Consider the following 24,753-nt stretch of genomic DNA (forward strand, 5'->3'; position numbering starts at 1 on the left):
ACCGGTATGCAAACACAGTATGCAACCCACTGGTTGTCCGGTGGTCGTAGTTGTCTTTTTAATCCACTGACACACAGTGAATTTAACGGTTTCGGCTTTTTATTCTAATTTTCTGTGTTGGGGAAATGCGTAGAAAATGAAAGTTGGAGCTGTATTCACCGCCTCTCCAGAGTCATGGATAGGGAAGTAGGGTATTTTTGTGTGTGGCGTCATGATCGAGATATGCTGTGCGAAAAAGTCGGAAATATTATGCTTTGCAATATACCTCGAAGAATATACGGCAATTTCTGATAATGAAGGTATAAGATATTTGAGGGGCAATCACCCAAACGTACTTTGTTGTTAACAGACTAAACGCTAAAAGACACGTTATGAAACGCATGTAACAGTATGGTGTATTCAGTTCTTGGAACGTGCTGACCGAGTGTTGCCATTGGAATGTTGCAGGTATGGACACATTGTTGTCCAAATGCAGCATGTTCCTCAATTTGTCATCCGCAAATTCTGGATACGATAGTCATAATGGCGATCTGAACGCACAAGGGCAACAACTACAATCGAACACATATTAGACAGAACGATGGCAATAACAAATCTGCTGCAAACTGCTACTCATATCAGGGACCGGTTGCAACAGTCAAATGGTGTAGGGCCGATTGCAATAGGCACACAGTGTAGGGCCGATTGCCACAGACAGATGGTGTAGGACTGGCGGCAACAGGTAAATTGTATAACGGTACATCCCCAGACGTGGTGAAATCGTCTGCAGAGAATAGCTTGCGTGCATGATACCCACATATAGTAACACTTCAAGCGGTATGCTTCTCCCGAGAGTAATGCGGTCTGATGTACGCTTCTTTGTAGCAGTGTCACCCGAGCCGGTAGTCTGATGTACGCTTCTTTGTAACAGTGTCACCCGAGCCGGTAAGTGAGGGAAACCACTGCTACAGAGAGGCGTACATCAGACCGTATTACCCGAGGAAGAAGCATACAACGTATTTAGCTTATCGCCATGTTAAATATCAATTGTTTTATTTTGAAAATCGCTAGCCACTCATATGGCATGTTGTGGAAGCACTTTTGTGTAGACAACTTGCACGTTTTATACTATGTAAGTTGTATGCTTCTCTCGAGGGTAATGTGGTGTGATGTATGCCTCTTTGTACCTGTGTTACCCGAGCCGGATGTCAAAACACAGGAAAGGGAGAAGTTTACAACGCATTTATCTCATCGCCATGTTATTTTATTTTGAAGATCGATAATCTCGCTACTAACCATGTACCATGTAAACAAAATGGCGTCTGCCTCTCGACGACAGTTTTAAAGTCCATGAAACATGCTAGTATTCTAAAAAGCTTAAAATTGCAAAAAAAATGGTTAATGATGTTTAAGATGAGTGTGCAGGCGATCCAATGTGTGAAATAGTTTAAATAAAGCAATGAAAGTCGGTGAAATAAATTTCTAGAGAACTGAAAAACAGTTAATCGAACGGTTTTCGAATTCCTGGCACTGTATGCGTCATATGACGTCATGCGATTGTTAGTGATACAGCTTCTCGGGTGTTCAGCGTGTTCAGCTTTAACCAGTGGGCCACCTCAAATGTTGCAACTATTCACAATAAACCTGGTATTTAAGGGAGGTCTGAAATAAAAACACAACAATTATCGATGTAAAATTCTAGTAAATTGTAATATAGAAGATAGAACTTTTCGTACAACATTGAATTTCAGTGACTTTGACAAACAGTATCCTTCCTTGATTGTTTGTGGTCAAACTCCAACCAGAGTGTGACGTCTTTGTTACCTTAAATGTGTGATGGTCTCATCAGTTAGCAGCTTGGAAAATCCTCTCTCAAAACATTTAAGTTTGTCACATATTCGACACATTCGTTCTTTAGCTTGTTTTCCATGACAGCATTTACGCTAAGACTCTTTCCTGTTTCTTGTAAGTGTTATTTTTAGATTATTCTAAAAAACTGTAATTCTGATTTATGTTTGATTTATCGACTACTCCTTCTCAGTGGTCGCTCATGAATACAGCGTGTCCCATACCTAATCGTTTTCAAAACGTTGACAAATGAAGTGATCAAAGTCTTGCAAATAACTTTACTGTGAACAAAAATAATCATTTGTTTATAGCTGATACGATATGTACATAAATAAACCTATTTACAGTTGGCATCGATATTCATGCAGATTCGTAAACATAAAAGAACACTAAATCGTAAATTGAAATGTCCGCTGACATGTCGCATTCGATCCGATAGACGAGAGGCTTCTCAAAATCATGAAGTGTCCATTTCATTTCGTAGCTGCTTTTTGTTGACATCATCGTCTTGTGCAACTGAAAGTCTATCTTTTCACAACCACAAGATGAACGTAGGGGTTTTCCGCTGAGATGTCCTCAACGTTATTGTCATCAACGACAGTGCCCTCTGTATCCTCTTCCTCACAACGATCGAACGGTTCATAGTTCCTGGTCAGATGATGTACAGAGGCATGTGGGAGCACGTCAAGAGGCAGGTCTGTATGTGACGTGACATGACGGCGAGCTTGGAGGTCCCATTGACGTGTGTTGTCATCCAGAAGCTCGTTGGCACCCTGTAGTCTTCCACTGTCAAGGGTCATATCTACAGATGCTCCGTTGATGTGTGATACGTCATAAAAATGAGTGTCAGGTGGTTCTGCGTCATCATGACGCGCGTTGTGATCCAGGGACACGCTGTCACCCTGACTACGCGCTGGCGGAAAGGTCATAGCTCCAGTACCAACATGGATGTGTGCTGCGTCATCACAGTGTGTTTCAGGTGGTGCCGCATCATCTTCGTCTTGGATGGAGAGACACCTGCTGCTGTCTGGAGGTACACTTACATCTTGGACATTTCCGGGTCTGTTATGGTTCCTGTTGCATGGCACAACCGCCACAACTGTCATGAGTCGATTTTCACTCTTGCCTCTTGAAATGCAAATTTTAAAGTATATCAGTTCTTCACGTGAATGCTCAAAACCCATTCTAATGTATTGCAACAAGCCAGTTAGTTATCAAGTTTTATTTATGTATAAGAAATGTTGATGGTTACATGAGTCACATATGTCCACAAGTAAGTGTCAATGGTTAGGGATAAAAATTACAAGCCCTTATTCTAAACAGTGAAAGTTCAGATGGTTGGGTCCTGATATGTGTCGACAGTACTAAGTCCGATTGCAGTAATAAGGCTCATACGAACGCTATGTCCTTCAGTCTTGCTGTTATTCTTTAACACCTATCTTCGTACAGTGAAGAATGACAATCAGCACGTTTGTCAGGAATACTTACGATCTTCTTTTCCGGATACAGAAAGCCACCAGAAGCAGCACAGTCATCAGGACAAGTCCTACAGGAGGTAGAATGGCCGACACATACTGGCTCGTATTCCAATCATTGTGTGGATTCTGAAACACACTCATATTGACCTGTTGTTATCTGAAAGACGACTTTTCAGGGGTATAAACTCTGTTACGTGAATGAGTGAGTTACAGTGTAACGTCACATCGGCAATATTGCAGCCATGTAGTGTCAGGAAGAGTTGTAGATGCACAATAAATACAAACAATTAAAGAACCAGTCATCGATGGACTGTGAACTAACTTGAGTATCACAGAAAGAGTTAAAACTACGTAGCATGTATGAAAGCAGAAAACTATTTATTCAGTGCCATGTAAAAATGGGCTACTGAACGCCAACGCCCGAAGGTTGACCACCACACTAAGGGCCATGGGAACTTATTGTGCTTCTGCTACCTGCATTTACCTTAGCTGGATTTACATCATCCCTTCAGCTGCTGGTGATTGTAGACAAATTTAACCAAAAATAAAATGACAATTTACAACGACTAAGGAAGTGGAAAATTAAATTTTACTTCAGATGTTTTGAGTTCAGTTATATATGTGACGATTCTGGAAATGGTTCTCCCAAGTAACCTTTACTAAATCACTGGATTGTGTCACCCAGAGCTGACATTTGCAGATCGCCATCTTATACTTGGAATATTCCCGAATGAACACAAATAATCAAATCGAATGTTTTCACATCTGGCACCAAAGTATACAGGTCAAATAGCTCAAGGGATGCAAGAAAGTGTAACTTATTTATTCTTTTGTGTTCAATAATTAAATGAAGGGTTACATAAACAGTTAATAAGACATTGGTAACAGTATGGGTGTCGTCACCTCCATGTTTTCCTTCTCTTCATCTTGGGGAGGGTACAACGTGAGAGGGAGATAGTCACTGATGACTTCAGCACTGTTGGATTCGAAGATCCTCTCTACTGAAACACTGTCTAGAAAGGACCCGTTGTCCAAAGCAAAATATAGTTGTATGTCCGTTGTTGTATAACTGAAAAGCAAAGGAAAGCCACACTTGGTAACGATTTGCACCTTAACTGCAGGATGGACACTTAAATATTTAAGTCACTGAAGAGTCCCATTTTATCGTGTTGGTATGCATCATTGTGCTTGTCACTTACATGCGTCCTTTCTGTATGTTTGTTGTTAACTTGACATCCACCCTTCCTGGAATTCCTCCGAGTTCGGTGATGAGTCTGTTCAAGCCATCAGCTAGGTCGCCTCTATTTGTATGATCAATCTCACCCAGGAGTGTTATGTTGATAATATCTGTGTACCAAAACATGAAACGTTAAGAATACATTCATAACAACTAAAAAGTGAAAACTAAACGTACGGATAAAATAACCATTTGCTGTGAAGTTACATGCCAGTTTGGCACATGAAATATGTTCATTAATGTTAATTAATCAATTAATATTATCATTATATTAATTAATCACTTCCATTCCAAGAATATGAAATACTCATCCATTGTTTTTTGTACGTGGCCTTCAGTAAGCAAACACCATGCTTAAATACATGTGCGATGAAGCAAGGTGTTGGTCATGTTAGCTCCGTTAGTGAAGACGGTCTTATTTGAAAATGAAATGATGACTTCAGCAATTACGGACTGATGTATTTACATTTATGCTTTCATATATGCTTCACATATTGTGCTGCCGAGAGAAAAGTTAAACCTCACCGTACGTCATTCAAAATATTTTGTTGAATGTTCAGTGATCTTTTGTGGCTACTAAGTGATTTCGAAATTTAGTTCTGTACTTACATATGCTAAGGTTTGAAAGATAATACAGATAGGTATATAGAAGATATACATGAATATGGGGAGAACATGATGCTATTCATTCTACTTACCAACACTTTGGCTGCACCTATCTCCTACCCAGGAAAACTCACAGTTGCACTTGAACCGAGTCGCTATCAAGAGGTCAGGTGTACAGTTCCCTTTATCACAGGGGGCGTTGTCGCAGAAATTAACCTTCTCTGCGCATGTCTTTCCAGTCCTCTCCACTGGGCACTCACACTCGTAATCTGTTTCGTTTCCGTTACACGTCCCTCCGTTCAAACATGGCTCCATCACACATTGGTTGGTAACAATTTCACACTGCGTTCCTGAACAATGTTTAATAATTACATGCCAAGTGGAAAAAGACCCATAATGAACATATATATTAAATTTTGTACACGATGTACTAGATACAGAGTTCTTTTCAGACGCCCCCCCCCACCCCCCACCCCAACCCCCTCTCATTACTGATATATACTGAAATAATTCGGGGAAATTAGGGTGCGTGTCATTGGGGTATCTTTTGCGACATTTAGTTAAAGGTGTTTTACACGCATATCCTTCCCCAGTCTATTTGCTGATGGAATTTCATGTGTGGCAGACATGATAATGCACAATATATTATGGCATATGGCCTGTCCTTTATTGTGAATGCGTCGGTGCAGTGACAACAGATACTGTCTACTTACCTTTGATCCCCTCCACACATGTGCACTCAAAACTTCCTCGTGTATTTGTGCAGGTGCCTCCATGTTCACACTTTTGGTCAGTTTCTGTGCATTCATCGATGTCCTGGGTGCAGTTGTCTCCCTTCCAACCTGCAGTTTTATCATTGTATTTTATAGAAATTCATGCAGTAAGTACCATTGTCTTATCTATTTTTCAAAGACAGACAATGTTCCTCATACGACATGCTGGTGCAAAATTAACTGGAAGATTCTACTTTCTGAGGTTTGCAAACCTAACAGGTTGGTACAATTATAGGTGAAGATGCACCAGGACTTGATTGTGTTCATTTCTGTCACTATCTGCAACATGTCTGCAATATTGCCGATGTGGCGTTCAATTTTAATTCACTCACTCACTCCTTTTTGTCACACAGCATTTCTGTGATAATGTCCATACAATAGGAGAACTTTTGAGAACATTTTCTTTTAAAAGGACAAGGTATGATAGAGGCCCTTATTGGCCCACAACATGTCATGATTATCAAAATTTTACAACACGATAATTTTAGCATAAACGGAGCTAAACTAATTGTTGAAGTTACCTCCAGTAGCATTTTTATGTTTTTAGTGTTGTTAGTTTTCCTCTTTTGAAGACCTCGAAGTTGACATATTTTACAATATCTTCTAGAAACCTACATTTTCTGATTTTCAGAGTGATAGAAAAGTGTGAGCAAAAGCGTGACCCATCTCAATTTTTTCACCATATATGAAGCGAGTAAAATAGAATGTACACCTAACAAATTGTGGTGGGTCACGCTTTTGCTCACATCAAAATCTTTAAAAAAGTACATTTTTTCAGTATATGAAATTGCCCCATACAACATCTCAAAAAATAAACATTGACATAAACTAACATCATTAAAAACAATCCATCACATTTACACATATGTGCCATGATACATTATATTTTGAACGGTTTTGTGCTCTAAAATACACATATCAAACATCGTTATTAAAATTTTCAATATCATAAGGCACTCGCAAGGCAGATTTATGAGAGGTAAACATTGGTGTTTGGTTGTTGGTCTCTGCTAGAAAAGTAAGAAGATGTCTGACGATTTTCAAAATATGATCAAGCAGTACTGTAAAGGTGAAAATCTTTGTTGTTATGTAAGAATTTGATCTGATTTTTCTATAATCTGTGTATCTAACACCTTATGTCACCTGTCACTGTCAAAATAACACTGTCATTCAACAGGATTGCCATGTATAAACATTTGCATTTTCCAAGAACTTATGTACCCTGATGTTTCCAATGACATATTAGATTTCATTTAACCACAATGATTACACTTAACTGTATGAGAAGGATGTTTTAGCTAGAATAAGAACATTGTATCAAGGTCTAGCAGGTGATGAACACAAGCAGACTCAAGTCATACATAGTTGTAAAGTGTAATATATAAGATTAAATTCACACAGGGAGGCAAAGGAATATGTAGCCTAATGGTTGCAATAGTGGACTGTAGGTTTCTCTTGTTATAGGACATGTAGGTTCAAATCCATGTAACTTTATTTCTTTTTTTCAATGTTTGTTTATCAAGCCTACAATGTTTAATTAAACTGTTTCACGTCAAATCTAAATATTGTAATTGTTTTCTTACGTTTGGTAATCTATGTTACAACACTGGTGAAACAAGCTTTAATTAACATCATGCAAATCTTTTCTTAAGACACTGACCATTCACCCTTTCAAGTCGGTCTAGTTGCCTTTGTTCCCAATATTTTAAATTCGTATTTTATACATTTTGATCTACTTTAGGTTTATACACTTTTGAATACTGCAGTTCTTGAGAGTGAATCAGATACTGAGATTGATGACTGTGTGAATGAAGAGTAATAATGGATGTTTTATATCTTTAAAGTGGATAAGTTGTGAATAATTACTCTGTGAAGTCTTTTCAATACTGACTTTAACATGTGCATGGTGTTAATATGAACCTGCACTGACAATGAAATTTCACCCGAAATGGGCCCCTTTGAGGTCAAAACCTGTGATTTTTAGTGCAACATGGTTGGCTATTGTAATAACATACGATGATTGAGATGTTAACTGTATATTTGCTAAAACTGGTTGTAAATGCTGACTTGTACCACTTACTAGTTAGAATGAAGCTGTGCCCAAAATGAAGCTTCACCCAAAACAGGCCCCTGTGATTCTTAGTGCAACATGATTGTTATCATGCTTACATGTTGTACAATGGACCCATGGATTACATTTGCAAAGATTGCTGTGAATAATGACTGAGTTTGGGGGACATAATTGGCAAGTAATTGAATTAACAATGTTTTGCAAACCTAATTGGGCCCCTTGAAGTTAAACCATTATGACTGACATTGACATGATTTTCAGCATGACTACCTGTCGTAAAACTGCTGTAATATGTATGTAAATAAAATAACAGTTGTAAATAAGCCATTATGACACACTGATATTGCAGACTTCTAGTTATTTTTCATGGGAACTGATAAAACCCATTTTGGGCCCCTCTGCAGAAAAATTACACCTCAGAACATATAAAATATAGCGTTTTTATGCAAAGCTAACTTGTCTCTAAACAAATAACATGTTTTCAGCCAATCCTGTTAGTGGGCCAAAAACCACCCTTATCATACCTTGTCCTTTAGCCTCTTTAAAAGGAATTAAATCATATGACAAAATATAGTGAGTTAGTAAAGTTCGACATAAAATATAGAAATACAACATAATTAAAGCTTAAAATTAAAATTCAATGAGTGAGTGAGTTAATGTTTAAGGTCACATCGGTTATATTTCAGCGATACCGTGACGACATTTAACACTGAAATAAAACATATGTCTACTATAAAAACCCGTCGACGAAGGACAGTAAAACAACTAGAGCATCACAATTATCATTAAAACTAGAGTAGAAAGTTAAACCTAATGTCACTATTTGGACAATACCAAATAAAAACAGCCCGAAGGTAGATCATCACACTAGGGACCATGGGGATAGTACCTTTGCTACCTGCATGGACCCTAGATGAATTTACACCATCCCCTCAGCCGCTGGCGAGTGTAAGAAATGCTAGCCAAAATTAAAACAACAAGAATACTCGGTAGAGTTAAATTTACATCGAATGTTTTTGGACATACGTGCCCTCCCAGGAAGACAATATTTTCACAACATTTCAACCCCCTTCGAGGGTACGGCCACTAATAATTCTAGTTACAAATCTAAATTACCAATCATTAAAATACATCTACTTACTCAAAACTAAAAGGTGAAATCAATTTCCGAAAACTAAAATTGAATTGGAATTTAGATAAACCAGACTTTGTAGTTTCTTTTCACTTTCACACGACAAATTCGAAACGGATGAAAAGTAAGTCTGAATTGGTTAATGAAACGGTTTGAAAACTATACTTCGCCACCAAAATTGCTCATGCGTTTCTCACTCACTCACTCACTAGGTACAATTACACATTACGTGTAATGTTGTTTACTTTCTCAATGTCATTTTAGCATATATAACAGTTAACACTAAAGTTAACACAAGCTACTTTGTATTAGTAAAATCACCAGACCATGACTGTTATCACTCTGTAGTCAAAATATCGTCATGCGAGAGACAAATGACTGACACAAATGCATTTAACATGACATAGCGGATGTAATGATTTGCCATAAAGTTTAACATTATCCATTATTATCTCACAAAAATACCAACATGTTCAGACTACGTAAACATACCATAACAAAAAAAATATTATCAATGCATATTTTAATAATCTAGTATGACTTTCTAAATATTCTTTTGATAAATACAGTTGTTCACGTCAGTATCGAAATGAACCACCACAACATACCTTCCAAGCACATCTTAGCTCCTGTATGATAGTGACACGTGTAGTGACTGTAGCCAGGAGTGGTGTTGCAATATCTCTCACAAGCAGAACCGTACCAGTCAGGGGCACAATAGGCTCGGACAGCAATCTTTAACCTGGAAAATATTCCACAGTTTACAGTTTGAGAACCATGAGTAAGTACGTATGACACGCAAAGCCGTAATAGTCCAGGTCGCAATAGGCAAGGTACAGACCGCGATCTTTAACCTGTACCTGCATTTACTCGGTACATTTTTAGTGTAAGCACCATAAACAAAATGTTTAAGTATTACGTGTTAATATTTGGTGCTGTTTAAATGATGGAAATACATGAGTCAAAGTAACATTATTTTGGCTCAGTACTATCGATCATTCAAAATTTGAACAGTTCATGTAGCAACCTTGTCATTTTGAAGTATTTATGAATTCCTGTAAACCAAAAGTCACTGTGTTTTGTAAACTGATTGGTTGAAAAATATGATCAAATGGTATTTGATTCCCGGAAAGTGCAAGACTATTCGCTGAGTACTGATACATAGAAACATCGCAAACAATTGTTTTGTTGTGTCATCAAGAGTGGTGACATCATTCAAATCATATTGTGACGTAATGTCAGAATGACGTCACAAATGAGCAACTCCAGATGCTACCATGGGAACCAGTTGAAACGGCCAGCTGATGACACTTCACTCCTGTACCAGTACTCGACGTAAACGAGTGCAGACAGTAAAACCCTATGGTTTACTTTTTTGTTTAAAATGTTTCTCATCTGATTCATGTGTTGGCCAATTTCTGGGTGTGATTGAGTATTTGAAACGCGGGAATACAGTTGGGACCGTTTATCTCCTAAACAACATGGCAGATTATTCTGTTCAAAGCCTTCTAAATCAACTCTCTGATATTATCACTGACTCACTCTGTCCTGGTCGCCAATATGTATGGGCGGTATATAGCTGTGTCTTTTGTAGAAGCGGCCCGGATGTTCATCACCCCAAAGAGGGTGTCCATGTGGTCATCAGAGGCGCCATCGTAGTCATACACTTGCACCGTAATTTCTATCGTGGACTGGATACAAGAAAATGTATATCCTCTGTTGAGTGTAGCGTACATGAGTCGATAACATAATACATATCGATTTATTTCGTATATATTGCATAATAGGTTTATCAGAACTTGCTCTTAATGAGTTGTAAATAATCGGGAGTGGAAGCAGAGGGTTCCGCCGGCATAATGAGTCAAAGTTATTCGTGAACACACGATCTGCCATTGTATTGTATGGTGACATTCGCTAGTTTGTCTGGTACAGATTCGATTTGCGTCACAATCAACATCTTTTAGAACTGATTCCTTATGGATGGAAAACGGCTTTGATCACTTCTGCTTATCTAAGTGACATGATATCGCGAGAATTGCTTCTGATGGTTTCTTTAAGGAGGTTGGATACAAAATATCAAAACGTCAAGAAACTGCTAAATTTGGTATCAGTTTTAGAAAAGATGTGTCCCAAATTTAATTATATAATAAAAGTATCAAGTCTCCACGACATTTGTTTGCTAAGTGGTGACCCTTTGTGTCACCGTCTGTAAGAAATAATATATTAATAAAGGTTCTCTCAAAAACACATCCTTTACTTGCATTATTGAATATATGTTTTTTTATGTATAAAGGTATTTCAGGACTGATGTGAAATAAAGCAGGAAAATATATTTTGAAGGCAGTATATAGGATCTGATACATTATTTAACCTCCATACCTCAAGATATTATATCAAAATATTGATTCATCAATGAAACAAAAAACCCGATTTCTACAATAACAAGATTTTTTACAAAATCAATTTTATATAATAAATGCACAATAGATTAATGTTCCAAAATAAATAAAATATCTTACCTGAGGGTATCAACGTTATCTCCAATTAAAACAGCATACACAAATTAAATTTGAAAAGCGGGGATAAATCTTGACTAGGTTTACCTCAGGATAAATGCTTGTGTGGTCGAACTGTCATAAAGTATGATTAGAAGGAATACAAAGGGAAATAACTGCGTAATATAAAAAAACCCTAAGGCTCCCGTTGCCACATTCTGTCGCATACGGTATGTGCACAAACAAAGGTATCCTACCTCTTTAATAGGACAGTGATGTGAAATAGAGATTGATGTAACACACGTACCGGCATTGCTTCGGGCACGTCTATGATGAAAGGATTCGGTGTTCCTTGAATGTTGCTTCCAAATTGGACTGTGTTATGGTTGTCTATGTAGTTTGTAGCTCTCTTGTAAAGAGAGCACTGCTTGCTTCCGTTGATTCTGGAATTACATAACCATACTACAGGTAATAAAACACTACATCGAAAACACAGAATTTTGTCACTTTGGACAGAACTACTTTAAAGTTGAGTAGGCTATAAATGCAATTGTGAAGGTTTTCTTTAATGCATATCTCGAAACGATTAAAATGACCCTTGTATGACTATAGTCCTTGTATGACTTACTTGCTCTGAGGTTTTACTAGCAATGGCCCAGGTCCTAATACATTTGTCTACAAATAGAAAACTGTCACAACTCAATATATTTGATTCGTGTGTTTTCCCAATAATAATTGTAAATGTACCTACCGATCGATGCACAAGGTAAATTTCGGATCACACCAATCAGGGCACCACGTCCAACCCCCACCGTCACAGCAGTACCCATTGCTACCCTTGCCATCTGAGCCGTATCTGATGAATCGAATCTCCAGTTTTCCGCTAGTCTTCACCTGTTGTAAATCATGACGATAGATGTGAACAAATAGTAAATGTATTAATATGATGTAACCATGAGTACATGTTGATGTGTCGACTTTCTATCAGCATAAATTGTAGGATGAGGACTATTTTATCGATATACAACTTCGTCATTCTGTATAGGCGACGTTTCGATATAGAATCTAAGGTCGTTGTCATCGCTTACTTTACAACGACATAAGAACCAGTGTCGAAATCTACACAGAATAAATGTGCATCCATAAAACAGTGGTCATGCTTCATCCACCCAACTTCTAGAATGCCACTGAAAGACGTATAAATTGTGACCAGAGCACTTTACAGTTACACATGATTCTGTCTATTCCAAGTAAATCAGAATCCCGTATCAATCCATGGTAATTGGTAAGTCTGTATGCATGGCATTGCATTTATCACTACTAACGCTAAGGTTTGGGTATTTGCACAAGTAGCTACAGATATTGGACGTTTGCAATACAAAGAAAGCTTTCGATAGCATATGATGTAATTTAGATAACAGGTTTTTTAGTACAGACTTTAGTTTATTTGTTGGGTTGAGTCCCATCTGATATAGGAAACATATGTGACATTTGAGCATTTTCTAAATATCAGTGAGTATCCACAGCTTTCGGATGGGATTCAACCCAACAAAAGTACTAAAGTCTGGAATTTCCTAAGAAAGTGTAAAACCAAATATAACATAGGTTACTTTTGACTTCGCTTTAAATGACATGATGTATCCATAGTTTTCTACGTAAATACGGGATCGTAAAGTGAGTGAGTTTCTATTTATCGGCAATATTGCAGCCATATCGTGACGAGAACATACGTGACATTAAAAACCCAAACATATGTGCATATCATGAGGAACCTGTCGACGAAGGACAGTAAAATCCTTAGATTATCACAGTTAGTATTTAAAACTAGCGTGGAAACTTAAAAAATAATATTATCACTATTTGGACAGTACAACATAAAAACAGGCCATAGATCGCCAAAAACTGAAGGTTGATCACCATACTAGGGACCATGGGGACTTACAGTACCTTTGCTACCTGCATGGTCCCTAGCTGGTTTTACACCATCCCCTCGGCTAATGGCGACTGCATGCAAAATTAGCCAAAATTTAAAATGACACATATTCTACGACTAAAAATGTGGAAGATTAAATCTGACTTCAACTGTTTTGGGACTTACGTACCCTCTCAAGAGGACGATAGTTTTACGGTACTTCAACCCCCTTCGAGGATACAGCCACTAACAAGCACTGTTACGAATTTAAACTTCCAATAATAAAATATTTATCTATTTACAATTCAGTTAATAAATCTAATTCTTTTAAAAATGCAATGATTAAATGAGAACGTGTGTTATTAAAAAGGTCCTTCACAATTTGTGAATTAAAATACTGATCCCTTGTGATGGACTACTCAACACAGTCAAGCAGGATATGCTTGACTGTGATTCTTTCATCACAAGGGATACAAAACGGAGGATCCTCACCTTTATGCAAATATTTATGTGTGTATCTTGTGTGCCCAATACGACATCGTCTCTGATGACCTCTTCAAATCTGGACTGACAACCCAAGTAGGTGTAACCAATATACGGTTATATTTCATGTAATTTATTGATACCTACTTGAGTGTCCCACCTCTTCTGCATCAGATCACTGATGTAAGACCTAATGATAGCTTTATAATCAGTGTAGGGAATAAGAAGTGGTGTCACAGATTTGTTGAGTGCTGCTTTAGCAGCAGGGTGATCCAGTGTGTTCCCAGAAATGCCTACGTGGCTGGGTAACCAACAAAAGATGATGTCGTATTGGCCAGTAGCATGATCATTATACAATTCAATAATTTCTATTAAAAGTGGATGTTTGCAAGAAACACCCCTAATAGCCTGGAGGCAAGAAAGAGAATCGGAATAGATTATATATTGTTTACGTTTAGGGTGTCTTTGAATATATTTAAGAGCTGTTAATATAGCGTTTGCTTCTGCAGTAAAATTAGAGCTGTTATCAGGAATTCTAGAAGATATTGTTCTCGATCCAATGACAGTGGCACAAGCTACTGCACCACCGACCTTGGATACATCTGTAAATAAGGGTTTGTAATTGCTATATGTACTTTTTAATTGATTATATTCTTGTTTATATTGTAATTCATTAGTTTCGGATTTTTTTTAATGTAGTTAATGTTAGATCGACTTGTGGTCTAACCAACTGCCAAGGAGGAGAAAAAAGAAGACGGGAAGGAGATATGTTTTCCAGCTCAATGCCGGCCGAAGAAAGAAACGGTTTAATCCTGTGCCCTAGAGGTGGAACAAGAGAAGACTTCTTGTCGTACAAATCCACATAAAGTGGATTGAACACACAGTTATACGCAGGGTTAGATTCATTAGAGTAAATTTAGTAATGTACTGTACTGTTGTGTAAGAGATGGTTCATCAGCCTCAACGTAGAGACTGTCAACAGGTGAGGTTCTGAAGGACCCAAGACAAAGTCTTAGACCTTGGTGGTGGACAGAATCTAATAGTTTAAGGTTGCTTTTACAGGCTCCACCATAGACGATGGAACCATAGTCAAGTTTTGATCGGACAAGTGATCTATATAAGTGGAGGAGGGTAGCTTCATCCCCTCCCCACTTTGAATTAGAAACGACTTTTAATAAATCCAGCATTTTGTGATGCACTTACTGTGCTGTTGATCTCTAATACTGTTTTCATATTCAACCTTTTGGGGGGTTAGTGCTACAACTCCTTAAGTAAAACATCTGTCAAATTTAGTTGATCAAGTCTTTGAAGGGCATTTAGAAGTGAAATACATAAGAATGAAGATTTTTATGGATATCAACTTCTTTATATGAGAACACAACGTTTCGGAGTTAATGCTTACTCCTTCATTAGGTGAATGAGAATGGGGTACAGAGCTATATTTATATGTACAGGTAAAACAATGACAAAGTAACAAGTGGAATGAATTAACGAAAGCCGGAAGGCAGTATAAACAAGCACTGATAGGAAGCCGACAGTTATGATAACAATGATGGAAGCCAATGGTAATACATTACAGATGATAGGATATCTTTACATGACACAGATAGGGGATAAGGACGATGTACATGATTGGGGATAAGGATGGAAGCCAATGGTGATACATTACGCATGATTGGATGATGTTTACATAACACATGATTGGGGATTAAGGATGAAGTACATGATTACATGAGGGTTGATGAGCATGATTACATGAGGGTTGATGAACATGATTACATGAGGGTTGATGATGTACAAACACAAGTTGATAAGGATATCGATGTACACGGGTAGATTGGCTATACATGAATTACCTAGATAGAATGTACACAAATAGATGAGATTAATTTATCAATAAGTCCCAGGCACTTGGTAGGTACACTCCTTGGTCACGGTTGATTGCTGGTTTCAGTCTCCGGATCTCGATGGCCTCTTGTAGTTTCCTTTGGCACCAGTTGCTGTTGTTGGTAGATAGTATCCTAGTGTCCTCCCATCGAATTGAATGTCCCGGGTTCTTGAGAATGTGTTCAGAGATGGCCGATTTCTGGTCGAGTTTGCTGACGGAGGTCTGGTGTTCCTTCATTTTGGTGTTGATTGGTCTCAGCGTTTCTCCAATGTATAGGTCGCCACAGTTGCAAGGGATCTGGTAGATGCATCCTCTCGGGTTAGGGTGTTCACAGCTGGGTCATATCAGTGCTTGTTTATACTGGCTTCCAGCTTTCATTAATTCATTCCACTTCTTACTTTGTCATTGTTTTACCTGTACATATAAATATAGCTCTGTACCCCATTCTCAATCACCTGATGAAGGAGTAAGCATTAACTCCGAAACGTTGTGTTCTCATATAAAGAAGTTGATATCCATAAAAATCTTCATTCTCAAATTTAGATGATGTTTGATGTTGTGATAACGGTGTTGTTTTGAGGGATTAAGACAGTGGTTTGCTACAAGATGCAACATTTGTCCACTCAGGAAACGAAATGTGACATTTGTACCATCGAGTTGACGTGTGAACCAGCGGGTTTAGTGAGTTTAGTTCACTCAATTCATTAATTGTGAGTTATTCATTTTCTTGCAAAAACTGAAGTTGCATGCATTACAAATGTTGAAATTGACAGTTTTCATCACTTACATAACGACAAGTACACAATAGGTTTCTTCCTCTTTACCGTGGTGGAAGATACATATGAATTGTTACAAGGTCGTTGTGAACAAGAAGAAAAGACTGCATATCAGTCTCAACAGTGAACAATATAATTTCCCAAATACTTGGATACCCCAACCATGGACCTTACACAAGAAAGTCAAGCTGAATCTTTTCGACTTTACCAAAAATACTGACGGTTAACATGTAAACAACATCGAGTTTTGGCATTGTCGTCTCAAGAAGGTTGTGGGTAAACAACATCTCATCTTTTCGAGATGGTAGATGAACAAATACTGAACTAGGCAAAGATGCTTCAGTGCAATGCTGGCCAAAGACGGACCCCAAAAAGAAGTACACATATTTGGAAGAACGACTAGATACCTTGAAGTTAAGGCGCAAAATGACCACTTCGCATTGTTATTGTGAACAAGAAGAAATGGTGAGAATGGATCTAGTGGAAATGCATTCGAAAAGACTGCATATCACTCTCAACAGTGAACGACATAATGTTCCAAATACTTGGATACCACAACCATGGACCTGTGCACAAGAAAGTCAAGGTGAATCTTTTCGACTGTACCAAAACTGCTGGCAGTCCACGCATAAAGAACTTCGAGGTTTGGCATGGTCGTCTGAAGAAGGTTGTGGGAAAACAACATCTCAAACATTTCGAGCTGGCAGATGAACAAAGGCTGAACGAGGCAAAGAGGCTTTAGTACAATGGCGGCCAAAGACTGACCCCACAAAAAGTAGACACATTTGGAAGAACTAGACTAGACACCTTCAAGTGCAGGCTTGCAAATGACCACTCGGCATTGATGGAGTATCTAGACAATGCCTACTCTTGTGTGAAGTTGTTTAGCTCGTGATTCTTGGTTCTGGTATTTATGTGTTGCCTGTATATATTCTGCCTTCACTTTATATGATCTGACTTAGAAGCAGAACAGATTTTAATTAGAAATGTACAAACTCTATTTTACAGGGCCGATATGAGTACTCACTATTGGGATTTAACTGAACAATCCCTTTGTAAAGCCGTTGGCCTTAACAGCAAAACAATTATAGTAGGTGATTTTACCTCCAATGTGTATAATATATGAAATGACAAAATTGATAACCTGAAACTATTGTGCAGTTTGAAACAGGTTATAACTGAACCTCAAAGACGTACTGATACAACTTGTTCACTGATTGATCTTAAATTTGTCTGACTGTCATTGTCATCGTCGGACTAGTTCCTCTGGAATTTAGCACCGGGAAGTGGCCATTGTCCTGTGTATATTAAACTTAAATACGAAAAAACACGAAAAGCGGCATGTAAACGGACTACTTACGATTATAATAGGGATTATGTCAATGCATTTCTGCCAATGATTGGATAGATATGTTAAAAAAAACCCCGACTACCTGGATATTATCAAAGAAGAATTTACCACATGTCTACATAATGTGATACATAAATATGTACACATAAAATATCTGTTCGACCAAACGATTGTATTTGGGTGAATGGGTACTTGCGGAAACGTATGCGAAAACGCACTCGACTGCACAAGATTGCTACAATTCGGAACCATCCTGACGATTGGAAGGAATTTAGAATAGCCAGAAACAGGGTGATCTCAGAAGGAGGAAAACAAAAGGAGCATACAATGATAGTTAGACCATAATGTAATTATGGAGATCGGCTCTACATCATGGTGGCGTCTAGTCAAAAAGTATATAAACCCAAACAGTCCTAATAATCAGTTTCCTACTGATTACAAGATGCCATTTAGAAAGTGGTCAAATGCAACATATGTCATATTTGGGATAACACTTCCTTAGTAAAGTACAAATTCTAGTACTTTTGGAGTTGAGTCCTATCCAGAATTCGAACCCGCACCCTCAGAGTCAGGCACCTAATCGCCAACACACAAAGTCAGCCGCCTAGCCTGCTCAGCCACCGCCACTTCAACAGAAATGAAAGTCGGACGACTGGTAGTCTAGACTGCGTACCTTGTGTACCCCTCTGATAAGTGTAAGTTGGCACGGCTCCCACGGCTGAAAGCTATGATTACACGATGCCATTTAGAAAGTGGTCAAATGCAACATATGTCATATTTGGGATAACACTTTCTTAGTAAAGTACAAATTCTAGTACGTTTTGGGGTATCAGAGGGGTACACAGGGTACGCAGTCTAGACTACCAGTTGTCCGACTGTTTATATTTTATACAATGGTCAACGGTCTGGCTCCACAATACTTATCCCTCTGTGTTCCTCAAAGCATTTCAGAACTGACTACTTATGAATTACGTAACTCTACTACCATGCGAACATAATGGGGGGATTCACATCTTACAATACTGCCTTTCTACCTTCTGTTATCCAAATTTGGAACTCCGTCGCTAGTGTTACGCGGGACACACCCACATTTGTGCAGTTCAAACGTATCATTACAAACGATATACCTCTGAGTCCACATTTCAAAATGTATGCTAACTTCGGATCGCGCCATTGTCAAGAAATACTGCACAAACACCATCTTGGTTGTAGCGACTTGAACTCACATCTCGTTGATAACTGAAAACCCCTCCTGTCCTTGTGGCCATATGCATTCCACAGAGGATCCATTACATTATTTTCTGGTGTCCTCGATGTAATCACTTGAGACAAAGCAAATACGTATATGCCAAACTACTCTGTGGAGAGATAGCCGATTTAATGACATGGGGTAATAATCTAGCAACATCAGTCTATAATTATATGTTTAAGAAACAAATCGATTCACTAAATTAAAATCTAACACCAATATTTAACAACCCCATTAAGACTGTACCATTATTATTAGTCAAAGTCCAAGAAACTTCACTTGGTACCCATCATCATCAGTCTCGATGTGTTCCCTTTTCCTTAATCAGCGTGTAAACATAAACCAAACCTAATGTGGGGTATTCCTGGATACCCTGGATACCACAAGCACAATCTGATACACAATGGCATATACAGTATGACGCAAATGATGGGTGAGTCAATGTAACGCCGGGTGATGCGACTGAGGACAGTCAAACCCAGTTTGTATCAAGACAGCGTGATGTGCCTCTTGATTTACAAAGGAAAATAAATACGACATCCAGGTATGGCACACAATACAGAGTGATTCACCTGCAGACGTACTAGTACAATGTGATGACCCTATGGACATAAAAGTAGAGAGCGGTGCACCTATAGGCAAAATATCACTGCCCAATGCGCCCACAGACAGACTGATGCGCCTATTAACATACGGGCACTGAGTGATGCACCTATAGACATACCAGAACAGAGCGTTAAGCCTGTAGACATACCAGTCCAGACTGATGCGGCCACATACTCATTAGTAAAGTGTTATGGGCCGCAGGAACATCATCTCTGAGGCATCGTGACAGTGACTGAGGAGTAGTGAATAAGGACTAGGAAAGGACCGCTCCCTGACAACGACCAAGCATCATCATTAGGTGAAGAATACAACCAGATACAACCACACTCGACTCATCAGGCTCAGAGATGTTCTCCAGCTCAGAATCTTCAAATGAACATTTGATCAAAAAGCAAAACTAGTTAAAATTGAAGGCAAGGAAACCAAATGACACAGTCTAGATACTTCCAAGACTCAAAATGTGTCAGCTGCGTCAAACAATCTTCAGACCAATAACTATTCAGCTCAAATACACCAGATTCAGGAAAGAAGATTGTTTCAGCATCCTCAGTCTGGTGCCTCGCTTAGTGACTCTTAGGAAGTATGACTGCCAAACAAATTTGTGATCACTTAGAAGAAAGGATGGATAAATAAACTGATTTTGTCCTATCAAGAAGGAGAGTAATCTAGTAAAATGACAGGAATATTTACTGGAAGAAGAAACGTTACATGATGTTGGCTACTTCTCCAGCAGAGTTGGAGCCTTCCTCCCGCTGTCAATGGCAAATTGCTCAGGCCAATATGTTCGAATGTTTTGCGGCAAAGCATCTATCCCTCAAACGGACATTACGCCAACAACCCAAGGAACTGAGAATAAACAAATTATCTTGGCATTTGTATCGATCACATGATTTCACGACCAATGAGTCATATATGGCTCATACAGTATGTGACCAGCTGCATCAAAAAATTGCATCACTGATTTCACTCCGGTGGAGAGCTGTGTCTCTCAATCCTCTGATCGCGCTCTCGATCAATGCGGTCTGGTGGTTTGGTCGCTCCTCCAAGTCCTATCTGTCGTCTAGTCCGTCTGTCTGCTTTCTCGATTTTCTTGAGCTCCTTGATGAATTGGTCAATGTTTGGATGTGAGCGGGGCATACGTTTGAGGGATAGATGCTTTGCTGCAACACATTCGAACACATTGGCCTGAGCAATTTGCCACTGACAGCGGGAGGAAGGCTGCAACTCTGCTGGAGAAGTAGCCAACAGTCCACTGTGGAATCCCTCAAGGTGTTTGTTTGAACGTGGACCCGTGTTCTCATGCTGGTTCCAGATGTTGGCAGGGAATCTGGCGTCATCTTCAACCCAGGTGCTGGTAATGTAGTCTTTGAGATATTCGGGACATCCAGTGCCTGCTCCATTACTTCTACCCAAGCATCCTGGACCAAAGAAAGTTTCATCCATGAAAAGAACATCAGCATTGGTCAGGTATTCCAGCATCTCGGTTGTAGCAAATACCAGCAGTCTGTTGTCTTCGCCGTCGTTTACACAGAGGACTTCTTTGCCATCATCTGTCTGGGTCCAAGTTCCATCTAAGTTGACTTCAGCTCTAGTATTCGGCTATTGCTTAGTACTGCAACGTCCATTGCATCCATTGACAACACACTTCCAGTGGGTAGCAACTTGACGTTTAACGTTCAGTCTGTATCGGTAGCCTGCATACAAAACCTGCTAACCGCCTCTCTGTGACGTCACAAACTCGACTCTATGAAGATTTGACATTTTGATACGCAAAGTATGAGACACACGTGCTTTTATACTTCAAGGTAATTGTTTTGAGAATATCCAAACCATTTTGAGAATATCCTATCCCTATTTGTGATCTTAATCGTATTTATCTTATCAGTAAACATGTTATGGATTTCCATTGAAGTCTTTACTCGAGACACATTGAGATAACTCTAAAACAACACGAAGCAGGAATATAATCTCCAACATTTGTTAAACAAACACATTTGAATAATCTCTCTTCTCGAAATGTGAGCAATATCATTCTCCTAATAGGGGTGATAGCATATAACATCATGTTTGTTGTAGGCGAGATAAGGTGTAGGCGAAGTGAGGACAGGCCGGGCTACAATGACATGATGGTGATCTGAAATAAGATGAGTGGGACAATAGCTGAAATTACGTTAATCCCCCAAGCCAAGTTGTTTGAGGAATTAATTAGTGGGAAGCCAGTGGTGAGGAAAGTGAGTTAGGGAGGTTGATGAGAAGCCAAAGTGGGTAGAGAGGATAATTATTTGTGGATAAGATGGTTGTAAGCAGAGAGACTGTCATAGCCTTGATCTCTATTCATAGAGCGATCGAATAAAACGGCGTATTTGTAACGCCTCGACCTCTGAGTGTAATCATGTTCGTTGTTTGTAAGTGTTTTGACAGTTTCCCAGTTAATTCTATGTTGAGAAATTTGGTGATGTGTTCCGAAATGGCTGACTTGGTGTCTGCTTTTTCGTAGACGTCTTATGTTCTTTGATGCGTATGTTGAGTGGTGTGGTGTGAGTGATAGAGGAGAGGTTGCGAGCTCGGGGGCGTAAGAGTGGACATGATGCTGGTTTTAGATCTGAGAGGGTGGTTAGTCAAAGTGGATGTACTGGTAGGTATGTAGGGGTTTGCGGTAGACAGGGGTTTGGATGGTGTTGTCAGTTGTACGAGCGACTAGGACATCGAGGAAGGGAAATTGTGAGTTAGTGTCACTATCAGTGGTGAACTGGATACTCCAACCCGAAAAGTACCCATGACATTTAACATCCAAAGGGTTGAGAAATTCATTAATACGATTTCGGTTAGGACAATCAAAGTGAATTTAATTAATGAAGGAAAACGGGTACAGATATATAAAAAATGCCCTTCACGTAAATTACTTATTGAAAACGAAATGTATTTTTTTTATATATTTCTGTCAATCTAACATAGATTTACGGAGACAATATATTCCTGAAAGTTACCTCTCCAACTCACCTACTCTAGCATTTAAACAAATCCTGTCTACTTGTGATAACTGTATTTACTTGAAACTATCACAATACATTAACAATGCAATGTCTAAACGTGATATTCTGTTAACATAATCTGTGTATTAAAGCTGCATTTGATCGTATTATGCATGTAACTATAATGTATATAGGTCGGAGGCCTGAAATACAATGCCATGAGTGACCTGCACAACAGGTAAGAAGACCAGTCCACTGCGCATGCCAAATAGCCGCTTCACCGTTGGGTTGTTCTTGTTGACTAGGTCAATAAAAGACATCATTGGATGGACACATGGGCACCAAACACAGCTCTTAGTGCATTCATTGGACCTATTTCAAAATCCATGATCACTTTCGTGGGATCTTCACTACACCTAAATTCCTCTTACTTGGAACAACTGTTCACACATGTTCTGTTTCTTGTTGGAGAGGAGGGCTTAGACAAACGTGGCAGGTGCGTCGGACACTTCAGCTCATATGTCGTATATCTGGTGGTAAAACCTTTGGCCATACGGAGAAGCAACCATCCATTTACATGCTGATGATGGAGGAAGAGCTCTTAGTGTTTCTACTATGGTGAAAACAGTGACTCTCGCACCGGATCGGTTCTGTAGCGACCGACCACGAGCTAAGGTCATGCATGAGTTAATCCAGTTTCGCATAGTCCTAGGCTCTTCCGTTTGTATTTCCTGCCAGTTTTATTCACGTTAAGTACAACATAAACTTGCAGAACGCGTGTCCTATGAAGTGCAAGAAGTATGTTGTGGTTTTCGTTTAAATACAAATGGAGATGCGGTAAATGATTTCGCACAATATGTGTATCAATTCAAGCACTCCTCGCGCATTAAGATGTGTGCTAGGTATTAGACCGCTGAGAGAATGACCCGCCCACCATATTTCCCAGGATGTCATACATTCACAGAGAATCGCACTGAGTATTCATAGTTTCGCCGATATGCTAGAGTATCACTATAATCTTAATATTAAATGCTGAATATAAGTTCACGTTAACTTATTAACATAACTGAATATCTGAGGTTTTGATAACGTAGACTGACATGCGTTTATTTGTTTCCATTGCTAACCATAAAATCTTAGGCAGCTCCATGTATGTAAATAATTTGTACATTACACTGGCGTCTGAATAAACACAAACTCAACTACATTGCTTTGGCATATATTGGGTAGAGAGATTGGATTAACAAAAGGAACATATGACCTCATACACATTATTGTACAGACTACGTATATAGGTAGATCTGTCTTGAGAAGTAAAACTTCTAGTAGGATATATGGGGAATATACTTGTGTCCTCTAACTAGCATATATACTAGCATGCTAACTAAACGGTTTCAGGAGAATAAATATATACCTGCCTTGATAATCAACAGCCAGAGAAGTAAAGCCACGTGTATTCCTATTGTCTTCATCTCAAATGCAGGTATCCCTTACACGTGCGCTGCGTGAAATGGATGCAGCCCGAATCTCAAACTCATATTCAACCCACTGGCCTATTCGATGGTCGATGGTCGTTAGAGCCTCCACTGATACACAGCGAATTTAACGGGTTTCAATTTCCGTTTCTAATTTGCTGAGTTGCGGAAATACAGGGTACCTAAGTCTTATGTGGAAGAACACTCTCACCCACTGCAACGTTGTGACAGTCACGTAATCTCGGACTGCATCGGGCACTCATTGGGTTGCTATCAGACTAAACACTAACGGACTTAATGAGACGCGTGTAATCAGTAAGAAAGTAACAGTATTGTGCATTTGGAAATTGTTGAACATGTGTTGCAGGTATGGGTGTTTTGTTGCTGCATGTTTTTAATCTGCCATCAGCAGATTGTAAGCC

The 24,753-nt window shown here is 38.9% G+C and overlaps 1 protein-coding gene across 1 annotated transcript; it reads right to left on the bottom strand.

The window, feature by feature from the left end:
- Positions 1-1,675: 1,675 nt before the first annotated feature.
- Positions 1,676-24,432, bottom strand: LOC137295639 (uncharacterized). The gene is made up of 11 exons (XM_067827092.1): positions 24,275-24,432; positions 12,371-12,513; positions 11,927-12,062; positions 10,667-10,815; positions 9,733-9,866; positions 5,862-5,990; positions 5,241-5,498; positions 4,505-4,652; positions 4,209-4,374; positions 3,316-3,431; positions 1,676-2,955 (listed from the first exon to the last, which is right to left on the bottom strand). The coding sequence occupies exons 1-11, from the start codon at positions 24,326-24,328 to the stop codon at positions 2,352-2,354; spliced, it is 2,037 nt and encodes a 678-aa protein (XP_067683193.1). The 5' UTR covers positions 24,329-24,432; the 3' UTR covers positions 1,676-2,351.
- Between the last annotated feature and the right edge of the window lie 321 nt (positions 24,433-24,753).

This window comes from Haliotis asinina, chromosome 9 (assembly GCF_037392515.1).
Source record: "Haliotis asinina isolate JCU_RB_2024 chromosome 9, JCU_Hal_asi_v2, whole genome shotgun sequence".
Classification (NCBI taxonomy): Eukaryota; Metazoa; Mollusca; class Gastropoda; order Lepetellida; family Haliotidae; genus Haliotis; species Haliotis asinina.